The 14,731-nt window shown below is 32.4% G+C and overlaps 1 protein-coding gene across 7 annotated transcripts in view; it reads right to left on the reverse strand.

Moving 5' to 3' along the window:
- Positions 1 to 14,731, reverse strand: part of LOC132943671 (protein turtle-like) — a 118,211-nt gene that overhangs the window by 12,478 nt on the left and 91,002 nt on the right. For 6 of the 7 annotated variants that reach the window (XM_061012712.1, XM_061012714.1, XM_061012711.1 and 3 more), the window contains 4 exons: positions 7,209 to 7,351; positions 1,378 to 1,505; positions 720 to 948; positions 17 to 580 (listed from right to left, as the gene is read on the reverse strand). In XM_061012712.1, coding sequence (XP_060868695.1) covers positions 17 to 580; positions 720 to 948; positions 1,378 to 1,505; positions 7,209 to 7,302 — 1,015 coding nt within the window. In that variant the 5' untranslated portion in view covers positions 7,303 to 7,351. Of the gene's footprint in view, positions 1 to 16; positions 581 to 719; positions 949 to 1,377; positions 1,506 to 7,208; positions 7,352 to 10,620; positions 11,162 to 14,731 lie in introns of those variants that run through there. The other variant, XM_061012710.1, reaches the window with a different exon arrangement.

The raw sequence follows: 14,731 nt of genomic DNA on the forward strand, positions 1-14,731 counted from the left end.
TTAGATTTATACTCACATTCGACGTTTAAATAGGCAGACGCAGATTGTGGGTCACCAATGCCGTTGCTGACTTCACAGAGATATTGGCCCGAGTCATCAGCGCTGACAGGATTTATAACCATAGAACCATCTTTTTTGATGGTCACTCTGGTTTCCAGCGATGAAATCGACTTCACAAAAGCTCCGTCACGAGACCAACGGACAGTGACATTACCGGGCATGGCTTTGGCACCGCACGTGAATTCGACTTTTTCGCCTTCCAGTTTCGTCTGGTTTGTCGGAGGCGACATGATTACAGCTCCTCCCGCTATCAAAACCCTAGCCGTGTGGCTAATTTGTCCTTCGCCATTTCTGGCGATGCATGTGTAATCCCCGATGTCCTCAGTTCGGATGTTAGATATCCTCAGTTCAGTGCCATCATTGAATATGCCTACAGTGGTCGTCGGCTGCACGTCTGTGGCGTCTTTGAACCACACGATTTCGGGCGTAGGTGTCCCCACAGCCTGACAGTTTAGAATAATGGAATCTCCGACATTTATGTATTGTACTTCACCGGGGATGGTGACGAATTTCGGAGGAGCTAAATATAGTGGAACGCAAACAGTTATCGATTAATTTATCCATAGTTAGTATATTTGTACTACTATATGATATGGCTTGTTTCTTGTGGGCACAAGATAAAGAATGGTCAATTAAAATAATGGACTGCAGTTACTAACCGTGGACGTCTAGATGAAACCACGTGCCGTTTTTATTGGTTGGTGACCGGTTGAGAAACACCACTTTGCAGGCGTACCAACCTTGGTCCGACTCTTGTATATTGGTCAAGTTGAGCGAAGCGAGACCGTATGGAGAGTCCTGGGAGACTCTAGCCACTCGGCCTTCGTATCCCGAACCGCTGTGTGTGGGATAGTTGTCATACCAAATGAATATCGGTATGTCGAGACCCTAAAACATATTACCAAGTGTGTTATATTTTTGTCACATATCCGATTATGCTTCAAATTATCCTATATTCAAACGAACTGATTTGCCGTAATAAAATCGGTATATTGTGTAATATCACACATACCTACCTATTATATTACTATGCAATTGAAGATAAATAATATTTTTAAAAAAAACGTACCTATTATAATATACGTTCTTCAAAATAAATGCTGTACCCCATACTAATATTCAGGAGCGCAATTTCAATGAAAAATCTGGGGGTGCTAAAGCCCTTCTATTTTTTTACATGTTATTTTATGGTTATGGAAATCAGCTTAAAATGTAAATTAACATGAACACATTTGGGGGGGCTAAATACAAAATTCGGGGTGCTAAGCACACCTAAGCCCCCCTCAATTTGCGCCTGTACTAATATTATTTGCTTACTTTTTTCTCCCACTGTAAAACGTAAGGCACGGGGTGTTCGGCTGGGAACTCCACTTGGCAGTTGAACACGACTGACTCGCCCACGATGGCCGTGATGTGTACAGCATCGTTGAACGTCGACCCGGTAGCTATAATAAGCGGTAAGTAAAAATAAATTGTTAATAAAAAATTATTTTCATCTCTATTTTTCTGTATATAATAAAGTTTTATTAAATAGTAGAGAAGTAGTTAAATAGTAAATAGTATAATATTTATATTGTTCTGCCTTATAAAATATTGACCACTTATTATCATCTTTGACGTAATACAGTTAGATACTCAACATTGTATACTATTTCTCTAGTCGTTGTAATGTGAAAAATACTGTAAATATTTAAAAAGAGAAAAATATATATCTGCAACACAAACAAAATGAGATGGAGTAATATTTTACGATCCAAATATTATTCAAAAAAAATTAAAAGAAAAGCTTTTTACAAAAGACGAACAAATTATCGGCGTTCATCAGAGTAAAAACCTTTTAAGCTTTTCATGACCCAAAAGATTAAAGATGAGCTCCTTCGAGTAAAAAAAAATACGAAAACTATAATAGCGCTTAGGACTACCTATATATTGTAGAGCCGGTTTGAAGTGGATTGCGATTATTCATTTTTTGCAATTCTTTTAAGATTATTAAATGTTTTCAAAAGGTGTGATTCGTTGATAATTATGAGTTATATATAGTTTTATATTTTTATCATCGTTCTTAGAGGAAATTAAAATCGGTTATGATTTGTGATGTTCCACCACCGTGCGTGAACATAATTTGGTGCAGTCTTGATAGATGAACGCTAAAACGTCCGTCGAAATATGAAAAAGTCTTATTAAACGCAATGATATTTTATTGAGTTCTTTGAAGTATAAATAATAATTTACGTTGTAATAATGGAAAACAGATTCAGTTAATTTTGACAATATACGCACTAATAATATTGTCAAATTTGAACGACTCCGTAATATTTACAAATATTTATGAAAAGTCCAATTAATTTTATTGAAGTGTTATGGCTGTTATTGTGTGTAATAGAATTTAGAAATCACAGTTGTGTACTACGCCTTATAATATTCACCCGGCCCACGGGACAGCCAAATGTTGGATCAATACCGACTGAAGAAACTACCGTCGAAAATCAAAGTTTGTGTTTCGACTACAAAATATGACTGCTATAAAGTATAAAAAGTTAAAATCAATAACATACATTTAAAACGTCTGTTTTTTTATTTTTACTTTTAATATAAAGTCAAATCGGTGATTTGCTTGATTTTCTAGTAAGCTTATTAAAAAATACATTACTGAACGTATTGATCTATATAGTATGATAGTATACATATAAATTAATATGCAATTACTAGTAATTAGTTTTATAGATTAATAACTCTAATTTAGTCTTGTTATAATTATCAAGTTGTATTCCAAACAATAGAATATTAGGTATACTGCCAAATATAGGTACCTACATATGGAACTGTATTTTTATAAGAAATATTTTACAACACCGCAGTTGTAGCTTGTAGCTACCAATGTGTTTGTTAGTGACACATTCAAAATTAAATATATATTATTATACATTATTGTGTCTTAATTTATCAATTTTAAAATTGTATTTCTCATTTTTTTTTTCGATTTAAATTAGTCTAGTTCAATTTGAAATACCATAATATATTTTATCTAATATAATACCTATATGCTTAATATGAATATTGTTTGCAAATCATATAATTATTTTTAATGTTAATTTATTAGGTAACGAAAAAATAATTTTCGTTTTTAAACGATTGTTTTGTTATGAAATTAAAAGTCTAAGGTAAGAAATATTAAATATTATTACCTACTGTTAGGCGGTAATAAAAGTTTATTTTCCATTTAATTTGATCGTTTGAAACGTAATTATTTGAACTTTGACCATTTTATTTTAATTAATTTAGTATAATTAAAATTCGTTTATGTAATTCAATACTTAGTATTATACGTAAATGAAACCCACATTTAAAGTTTATGTATATACTTTTTGTAAAACAATTTAGAATTATTTTGCTTCGATTAATTTATTAAAATCGTGCAGGTTCACGAGAAAAAACGTTAGTTCAAAAATTAATATAAATTAATACTTAGTATTCATCGTCAAGATACGATCAACTTCCGTTTTTTTCAAAAACTACACAACGTCTAAAATACTATTTGTATGGGGCACAAACGGAAAGATATTGGCTTCAAAATATTGCTCACTGGAACGAATCCCGGCGTGCCTGCTTTTGAAAGGGTAAGTTTTAGGTCAGTATAAATGCGGATTTCTATTGAATTTTAGACTTAATTTTTAAAATAGATCATATAGGTTTATGCTTAATAATATTATGTACCTATTACAAAAAAAAAAATAAATAGAATTATTATTATTATTATTATTATTATTTATATTTATATATTGTATCAAACGGAGTTATACATTTTGTATTTTATAGATGTAACTTTTAAAAGGTCAAACTGCAGATATTATATCATATTATACAGGTAATTTATTATTATATATTATTGTAATGTTATAAGACTGCAATAATTAACATAAAAAGTAAATAAAAAATTAATTTTTTTTATATTTTTAGTTGACAACTTTTGATAAAAGTTCAAATATAAAACTGATTTTTAAATTATTGTTTAACGTTTATCAAATTTACTACGTATTATATATTATACACTAATTTTTAATATTTTAAGTAATTTGATAAGACTAAATTATCTAAAGTGTAAAAAGGCGAACCTTTGACCCAGCCCTCGGGAAACGAATATAGATTCACTAATGGTTTCAGGCGTGAAAAATGAAACGCGTTTAAAACAAAAAAAATTTCATGAGAATGATATCATTGACGGGAAACAGCTTTTGTTAAAAGGGGTTTTCATTGTTCGCCGAAAGGTTTTATGAAAAGAACTACTCATCTTCCCCTTCAACCCGTGGACGATAAAATAATGGAAAATGAGGATCCTTGGATCTAAAGTATCCAAGATAGGATGTAAAATATTGTGAATACTATTATTAAAACATATACTTATAATGACCAACATTTTTGCATGTAATAATAATGTCATAGTCTGTATGTAAAATATTGATGAAGCGTTTAGGTAGTTTATGTCTTAACATAATATTGCTTAACGTCAAATTGTATACAAATGATCACAATGGAACTAGGTAAAGGAACTTTTTTCTTTTATATGAAAAAAAATCATAAGAAATAATAGTTTTCATATTAAAACATAATGTACTAAACCATTGAATAACAGACATTTTATTTTTTTATTTATAAAATATCAAAACCTTTAATATTATTTTGTTTTCAATTGTAATGAACGTGTATTAAATCAAGTTATTAATTAATTTTATTGACTATCTGTTTTATTTATTTAAGAAAGAATATTTATTTAATACCAAATATTTAATTGGATTATTGATTTGTTTAATAGTAATAAAGTATTAATATTGTTCTAACTACTTTTAATTAAAAATAATAATTGTGGACATGATACTGCAGATACTACTCGTACCGACCAATCACTAATCGACATTGTATTATGAGTTCATGACTTTTGGTTTAAAAAAAATGAAAAATAATTGGATTCAAAAACGATTCTGATATTTTACTTAAATCTAATGTACACAAACTGAATAATAGAAGAAAAATATAATCAATTTTACGACCAATGAAATTATCGTTTTATTGAGAATTTAAAATAAATTGCTTTAGAAGAAAAAAAATGTCACAATAATACTGCATTTCATTACGAATACACACTAAATTATTTTTAAGTGTATTCCTACTATTTTTGGCCTCCTCGATATCAAATTTAATTGGAAAAAAAAAATGATGTCATATTTAATACAGGTAGGAAAAATACCAAATCATATATTATGTAGGAAATGAATTATGTTTTGAGTGGTCGAAAAAAATTACATTTCTTCCTCGGGACCTCCGGTTCACGACCAAATAATAATCAACCGTCACGTCCTGAACATACAGTTTGTTGATCGTGACGTGTTTTTAATTTCGACCTGGACAACGGTGGTTTTCACCAGTATATTTTTCATGTCACGAGGGTTTTCTATTTATTTATTTACTATTTTTTTTTTGACAGACTTCTATAACATAAGATATGGGTTTCCGATTTTTCTGACGAAAATTATGTTTATTAAATTGATTCTATGCTTCGAATTTTCCGAATCGAAAATTACTATGCTATTATTTTAATTTTTATTACCAAAATGAACTTTTAATATGTTTTGTACGCATAACATTAACTGATAAAGTTGTTTGAAATATTAATGTAAATATAACTGGGATAATCTTATCTGCGTTTTATCGGATAATTTTTAAGTAGTTTTCATTCCGTATTATTTATGTTTAAAATAATTTAAATAATCACATTCTCGATACTGCAGCTACAAATGAAAAAAAAATTACTCGTAGGTAAGTTAAAAAAGTCTCTGAAAAATCATAGATCATTGAGTTACTATTAAGTTCACTATACTTATAAGTTTAAAAAAAGAATCAAAATAATCTGTCGTCATACGAAAACGTTTTCCGATAGACAGCTTGATGTAGCTACTATTATAATAATGCCCTCTTAATTAAAAATACATCCTTATAGTGGGCTGTTATTTGAATAGTAAATAAATAATTTCTTTAAAAACTGATATTTAAAATCAATCAGCATTTTTAAATACTTAGGTACCGGTACAATCGTAAATTATTGCGAAGTTGGTATTTTGAAACGGGTACGCATAAATAGGTTTAGCTGAGTCTTATATTATAATATATAGGAACGATCGAATTTATCATTTGCAGTTTATTAACGAGAGGAATAATACTTAGGTAACACTAGTGAGAACATAAATAATGTGCACGAAACACGTGCCATATTAAGGTCTAACTACGTTATATTTTCCATGCACACATTATAGTGTAAGAAGTTATTAATGTGTTATTTAAGACTTGTTTATATTAGGTAGTACTGTGAGTTCAACATGGTCATAATATTATACTATATAGGTACGGATGGATTATAAGAGTTATTTTTACAAACAAAAACTCAGGTATATATTTATTATCGATATACATTTTTAACAACCATTATTAACCCGATCTCGATTAAAAATGTTATTTAAATATTGAGTATTGTATAGGTACCCTTACATTTTATCATTTTTTTTTTTCGTAAATTGAACTCTGCGATGTATGTCTGTTGCAGGTGTAACATCGTAATAATTACAATTCCGGTGACAAACGCGCACAGTGAAAGGCATTTGAACAAACGTAATGAATCATAGTCATTATCCGTAAAATGTCCAATATAATCGTACACGGGAGTCGCATTGATTTAATCGAAATAGGTTTTAACGAGCGAAAGTCCGACGCGCGGTATATATTACTCAATTATCTACTGCACACCGAATACGTTGTAAACCGAAACTGAAGCATCTATTATGTATTATTGTTTCTAATATGATTATATGTACCCGAAATTGACGACGGTATAATATACTCTATTCGCCGTAGTTTCTTTGATATCGCGTGTACATATATAGTAATAGAGCATACCACCGAATGATTATTAATTCATCGCGAGCCCCGCGTAAACATAGCACGAGAACCGCTGGATATGTGTTTATGTAAGGCGCGTGGTGTGTATATTAAGTCGCTTAATAGTATATAATATATATTCAATATTGTATTATATGAATGCTGTCGTGTTTAAACTTTCAGCGACAAAAATCGAATCCCCCCAATGCAGTTCGACTACTCACTTGAGACTAGGACCCTGTTGAACAGCGAGAGAACGAGAGCTGCGAAGACTACCGTGACTTTGCTAAATAGTCTCTGGTCCAGCCGTAGGCCCATGCCTCTCTTCCCATACTCCTTGTTAGACCTCTGACGACGCCATAGTCATCTGCAAAGTGAAAACAAAGAAAAACGGTCAAATACAATGTTTACTATTGTAGTATTATTTATCGGTAAACAATGACTATATAATAATAACAATTACCTATATGATATAATATGTATACAATAATATGATGATTTAGACCATCATTATGCCAAGGGCTATTGTTTATAGTAAGTATTATGTAGTGTAATAAGTGTGACAAGTATATGACATTGTGGCGTATTAATCAATAAATAATACGCTGGTCGATAAATACGTGTAACATTCTTTCGATGGACTTAGAAGTTAGAACCGTATATATTTGCACACCCATACTTTAATAGGGAGAGTTGGAGACTGATTTAATAACTAATAAGTAATAAGTAACTTTTTTTTCTTACATATATACATTATCGACATTGTCGTTTATAACAAATTTCAAGCAGAAATAAACGAATACCTATACTGTAACACTATACAGTTATGATTTTAATATTGTTAATAGCGGGTAAGCCACCCTAAAATAACTGGTTCAATGAATTATCCAAACATTCCTTGAATCGGAAAAATCGGTCGAGTATTTGTTGATTCTATAAGCCTCCTGCCTCGACAATACACTTTGCTTCTAATATCAAAAAATAACTGCAGTTACTCAATTTTACATTCATATATAGACTAGCTTAATAATCTAAAAACGATACAATTTCATAAAATGTAGACATTTTTATCCAATAAAAATGACTATTTCATTATCTGTAAGACTGTGCAATGTACGGTAACCGAATAAATAATCAAATATACCTACATTCGATTTTCGTGAGCTGAAACAAATTTTTGCATCCGTGATATAGTAATCTATATATATATATATATATGAGTTGAAAACGTAGCTAAAAACTCTCCACGAGTTTCGAGGAATCTATATTGATATAACTTTTATTTAAAACGGTCTAGTAGTTTTTGTGTCTATAGAGAACGAACAAACAAACATTCAATTTTATACATTAGATAAGACTTCGGGAAAATGGTGCGTATAAATTATAGTCTCATGTCAAATCGACGGGACTTCGTCAATAAAACACAACCGTTCGTGCGATTTTACTGCTTATTTGCTCCGTCGAAAATAACGGATATCTACTCGTAATAATGTATTATTTTTAGGGCTATGAATGTGATGCTTTATACGAAAATCGAAAAAATGCTTTTATGCTCAAAAAAAAACCTCAACTTTTTTGTTTTAAATAAGTTTTTAACCAAAAAATGTTTTCTATTAAATTAAAAAAAAAAATGTTGCATGACTGTACAATTTTAAGTTTTCTACTTGTACTTTAATCAGAAAAAAACAATTAATCTCATTCGATTTGCCGTCGATATTCGTGATCACGATTTTTACGTCGCGTCGTACGGAACTGTTTGAAAAATTACGATAATGTTCGATTAGGTGAACAAATCTTGTCAGCACATTACAAAGTCACTCTTTTAAGAAAAAAATTTCAAAATACATTTTAAAAATAGCGGGTTTTAGTGCTAGATGTCTTAAAAATTCTAAATTTCTATTAAAAATGCATAGTTTAAAAACTTCTTATTATGATTAAAAAATACACGAAACGTTTAAAGGTATGTCACAAAAGTAGCATCAACTAGCATCGCACAGCTTCGGAAAAAATACAAAATACATCGCTGTCATAATCTGTATAATTGTTATGCTTTGCACAGGCACGGGGTGCGCGCTTGTGTGGTCGAATTTCGCGAGCGCACCACCCATTTCGTACTATTATGATACTATTATTGTATGTTACCGATAAATAAGTATATAATATTATGACGAAAAAATAGGTTGTGAGGCGTAATTCTTCAAATATTGTGCACAGGGTTCACTATATTATAATAGTATCGGGTCGGTCACGCATGGTTTTAAATTGAACATTACTCCGGTACTGGTTGTCGGGGAGTGGTTATAGTGCACCGTTGTATTCAGTTGTCAATGACAAATCAATCGTTATCACATGCGGCGTGGGAGATAGATAGCACAATTAACGTTCAATGTGAGGCGTTATTTCGAAATTAGTCATAATATTAATGCCCACCCCGTGCACTGCAGATGTGTGTTTTATTTTATTGGTGTATCTAAAACCACTCGTCAACAATGCTCGCATAGTCGCATCTTATGTATAGAATTTGAACAAAGTTGTTGAAAACTGCAATGAAGCTAACCAAGTTCCGCATCCGATGCTGGATAACGCAATTTTAAATTTAGGGAGCGCCCGAAAACATATATGCAGCATTTCCTAGAACAGCCAATATCAGCTCCAATACGCTAATTTTCCGAACATGATAAATAATATTGTTTTTGTCGTATTATGATAAGCTATTCATTTTGGTATAAAAAAATAGTTAATTTAAACCGAATACATTACTATAGTTATATTCTTATTTAAAAATCATGCGTTTCCCGTGGCTGACTCTGTATAATACGAATTTAATTTAAAATCCTAATTTGTATACACACATGCGTGTTAATTCACAAATCGGTTACTATAGTACAGCCTTTAGACAAACGAATACCGAAGCCTCGGGTTCGGGTCAGCGGCGTGACGGACTCGCTCGGTTTCGGATAAGACTGGCACGGTCAGACCGCTAGTCATTAAGTATATTATCTGTGGCTTGGTGCAATAAGGGTCAATGTCAAAAAAGAAAATTGTTGGGTAATTTAATTTTCTAAATAGCTTAAGTACTTAAAAAAAATTACAACTTGAATGTGTTTTGTATTAAAGTTTTGGAATTTCGAAATTTCTTAACTATATACCCTAAACTTCAAGAAACATTTGTATTTTGCGTAACCAGAAAATGTATTCATTTTATTTTAACATTGGCCGACTCTGTGGATAGTAAATATTAATCATACCTACCAAAAACTTAAATATAAAAAAAAAACACTTTTTAATAATTTGACAACTGAATTTTTTTGATTAAAACCTAATAATAATTTATTCGGTCGCACATAATATTATGTAAGTAACTTTTATTATATTTATATATACATCTATATCGATTAACGTCAAAATGGCCAATGTATGTAATTAGTCGGTCATACAGCATTGGAAACATTGGTCGCGCTTTACCACAAATAACATAGGAAATCAAATATCAATAATATTGGTCAAATTATCGCAAATTCGTCCAAATGTCACATTGGCCATGCTTACACCAGGCCACAGATATGGCGCAGTCGGAGCGATATAGCCGGCGTGTTATCGCTCTTGCGGCTACCGAGTCCCCGAGTAGGTACTCACGTGATGACGACGGGACGACAAGCGGAAATCGGTTCCGGGACGGCCGTGGTTGTAACATATGTGCACGAACGGGTGCGGCGTCGTCGTTGTCGTCGTCGCCGGCGAAACGTCGCGGGCCGTCGCTTGGTCGCGGCGGCCGCTCCGGTACGGCATGGGCGGCGGCGATTTTCAGGGCCGCTGTGGTGTTGTTTTCGGGTCGTCGGCGGGCGTTATAATATTTTCGATTTGTATCAATTCCTCGCGATTTTCGTTGTCAGCGCGCTAATGCGTCATCGATATCGTAATTTATAATAATATTATAATTATAATTATGACTACAAGGTTTTTAAAAAATACACTGGCGGCGAATTCGAATCACGATCCCGGAGGAGGAAGCCTGCCGCATTCGCTCGATCGTATCGGCGTCTGAGTCTCGAGATCGCGGGGACAAACGCGGCGTGTGCGAAAACGCGCGCTGCTGAAAAGGCGTTTCGCGCCGGTGGCGTGCGTCGTACGCGGCGTGTGTACGGTACAAAAGAGTGCGCAGCACTGGCGACGCGCGCGCGACTGCAGCGTCGTCGGCGGGGATTTGCCGGCTGCTGGACCGGAGCAAGGGCGTGGATCGACGCTTGCGCTTTCCCGGCCATTCCAACCGGCTGGGTCCGAGAAAACAACCACGCCGCCGCCCCGACCACCCGCGAGCTCGCGCCATACCCCGAGTCCTAACGACGATGACGACGACGACGACGACGACGACGCCGCCACCGCCGCCGCCGCCGAGACTCGCCGGGTCGTCGTCGCGTAGTAAGTAATAATACATAGGTACCTATGTAGTAATAGTAATAGTTATAGTAGAAGTAGTAGTATTAGTAGTAGAAGTAGTAGAAGTAGAGGTGGTGGTGGTGGTGGTGGTGGCGGTTTTGGTGGTAGTAGTAGAAATGGTAGTGTTAGTGCAAGTTGTGGAAATCGTATAAAGATTTTTTTTTAGTGTGGCATTTTGAGTAAAATAACGGTAGTTGTATAGACAGGGATCTGGGATGGGCAAAATACAATATACGGCCTCTGAAAAATCTTGTTAGGTTTTTATAATATAATAATATGTATATATATATAGGATAAAAAAAAAATAAAAATCTATTGTTACAGACCCTCTCAAGGAGCACATTGCATTATTTTTCGACAAATTAATAAGTTTATTTTTACGTGTATTACGAAAAAATATTTATGTCACTTCATGCGGACACTACAGGCACGCTGTAGAAAAAAAAGTTTAATATAGACGTCAATAGGTATTTGATTAAGAAAATGTATTTTTAGTACTTTTTAAAACATTTAACATATTTAACACATATTTGAAATTCTGTCAATCCCTGTAATTGTATGAGTACTTTGAAAGTATAGTGATTTGCGTTGGCAAGCTACGTTTGCATAATATTAACAAATTCAATATGTACACGCAACTTTTTAAATAAAATTACTATGGATGGTTTATTTTTTAAGATTTCTTTCTTAAGGTATGTGTGTATACTATATATAGTACGAAAACAATTTTCCTGAAACTTCAAGATCAAGAGAGTTCTAGAGCTTCCGCAGACCTCTCTCGTCGTTATTACGGCCCAAGTGTAGTTGTATAATAGTAATACAACGTCAACGTCAGAATAGGAATGTGTTTACGTGCGAGTACACGTTATAGAGTGTGCGATCGTAAGTAAATAGAAGTACCTATGTAAGCCACACTACCATCTTATAAGGGGAGGACGGAAGAAAACATTTCGGAACACCAGAAACAATGATTTCACTGGATAATATGATTATAAACAAGAACTTACACATGGACAAAACATTATTTTCATACAGCGTCGGACTTCAAAGCTTTTCACTGCTCGCCGCCGAAAGCTCATCATAATATACGGTTTACCTATAGATTGTCGGGCGCAGTCTGCGTGACAGGACATAACATATACAAAGCGTTATATACTCTTCAGATAGACCCCCATCCCCAGAGTTATGTTTCCAAAGCAATTATTTAATTATTTTTAAAAAACAATTGTGTTATACTCGAGTTTGCTGTCTGCAAAAAAAAATTACGATTCATACAAATTGTTGTACCTTGACAAGCAATAAAATTCATTTTAATCGGATAGCAGAATATTATAGCACCGATGCTATCCACTATATTAACGCCTTTTTCGAAGGATATAAATATATATGACACATTGACAAACGTTTGTACAAAGTGTTGCGTACATATAAAACCAAACACTTCATATTTTTGATTCTCTGTGTACCAGCTAACCGAGTGTAACACTATACCTTCGGCCGCCACGGTTAGCTTGAATAGTATCGGTTTTACAATTATGTGTTTTATTTTTTTAGATTGCTTTGGTCAGTTTTCGATCAATCGGTTGAAAATTCAACGCAGACTACAAAGCAACGTATACTTTTCCACACAAAATTGCAAACAACCAAAGAATAACAGTTAGAACGTAATAGTTCTTAGAATTCTATTTTATTACGATTCAAAAAATAATAATCTCGAAATAATAGAAAACAAAATAATTTGACCTCTTGAGGGACCGATAAATAGTTTTTCTATTTATTCTTCATACCTTCCGGTAATTATATATTGTTCGTTAGGTATATATTAATCGTTGATCCCGATTGTTTAATCAATAATTGAATAATTTCGAATTACGTTTAAATTAATTTTTTTACACGAGTACAATATATTATTATCAATTTATGTATACCAATAAAATAATATGTAGAATGTAAATTTAGATTAATTTTGTAATATAATTGTTAATACCTGAATGTAGTAATTAAACCTTCAACGTTACTCAAAAATCATCATATCGTAGGCATATACGTTACAAATTTATTCAATGAATTTTTAAAACATCTACTCATAAATACTATTAAGCGCTCAAAAGGCGTGGGCACACGAGTGCATCAGAATCGCTGCACCTCATAATTTCATTTGGGATATTTATTTAAAATGATTGCATGGTATTAATTATTTTAAATTAATATGAATGTTGATTAAATGAAAAATTATCTCAAAAATACTCATATCATGTTTATTGAACGATGCGAGTACATTGTTTTTATAATGCATGATCGGGCGATTTTCGTCATATAGTAGTGCCATAACAAGGGAAATAAGCGGGCAATGTTAGCTGCTTTTTGTTCTGTCAAAGTAAATGTTGAACACTGCTGCACTTTAGTAAATCGAGCTTGCCTCAGGATAAGTGATAACTGTTCATAATTTAATACATATTCTAAAAATCCCGATCATGTATCAAGTAAGTATGAACATTCGTATAATATGGTATCTGAAATATTTTCTCTCATTCCCCCGCCTAGGATTTGTCTATATATTGTTTCCTCGATAGAACGAGTAATTCAACTACATTATATTATTTAAGTTAAGTTTATACGTTTTTTTATACTAATATAAGAATATTGTATTGGTACAAACGACAAAAAATCGAAATAAAGAATTGAATTAATATTAAAATGTGTTGGGTGGATACAATTTCATTTTTCTGAACATTAATAAGTTACAAAAGCAGTTGATTTAGTGATGACTTAAATTTCAAAATAAATAAACGGAAATCATTTTCAATTTCGTTCAGTTTGAAATTCGTATTATTTTTAATAAATATTTAAATAAAGTTATAGGCTTGGTACAATATTTTAGCACATCATTTTTTACTCGTAAAGCTTTCTCGTCTGGTATAAATAACTGATTTCTGTTTATAAATTTCAAATTATCCACGAAGGCTAAAAAAGTTGAACATCTTTTATATTTTTTAATAATAAATGGCGATTTCTCCTTTCAGTTTATTTATTTTATGAAACACTAACAAAAACCAAACGACAGTCGAAGTTATAAAATTGATACCATGGTTTGGTCATCAAAGAAGTCCATATATTCGTATACTATTTACTGTATTTTCAAATACGATACTGCACTATTGTCATTTCTCCACGACTATTAAACTGCGTCTGTTTGACAATGTGCTTGAGAATAGAAAAAAATATTCTACTCTCAAAAACTGTATTGGATGACGTGAAAATAGACAGTCGACAGTATAGTGAAAGTATCGACCTTTGTGCGTAAACCGTC

Source organism: Metopolophium dirhodum, chromosome 4, assembly GCF_019925205.1.
Source record: "Metopolophium dirhodum isolate CAU chromosome 4, ASM1992520v1, whole genome shotgun sequence".
Classification (NCBI taxonomy): domain Eukaryota; kingdom Metazoa; phylum Arthropoda; class Insecta; order Hemiptera; family Aphididae; genus Metopolophium; species Metopolophium dirhodum.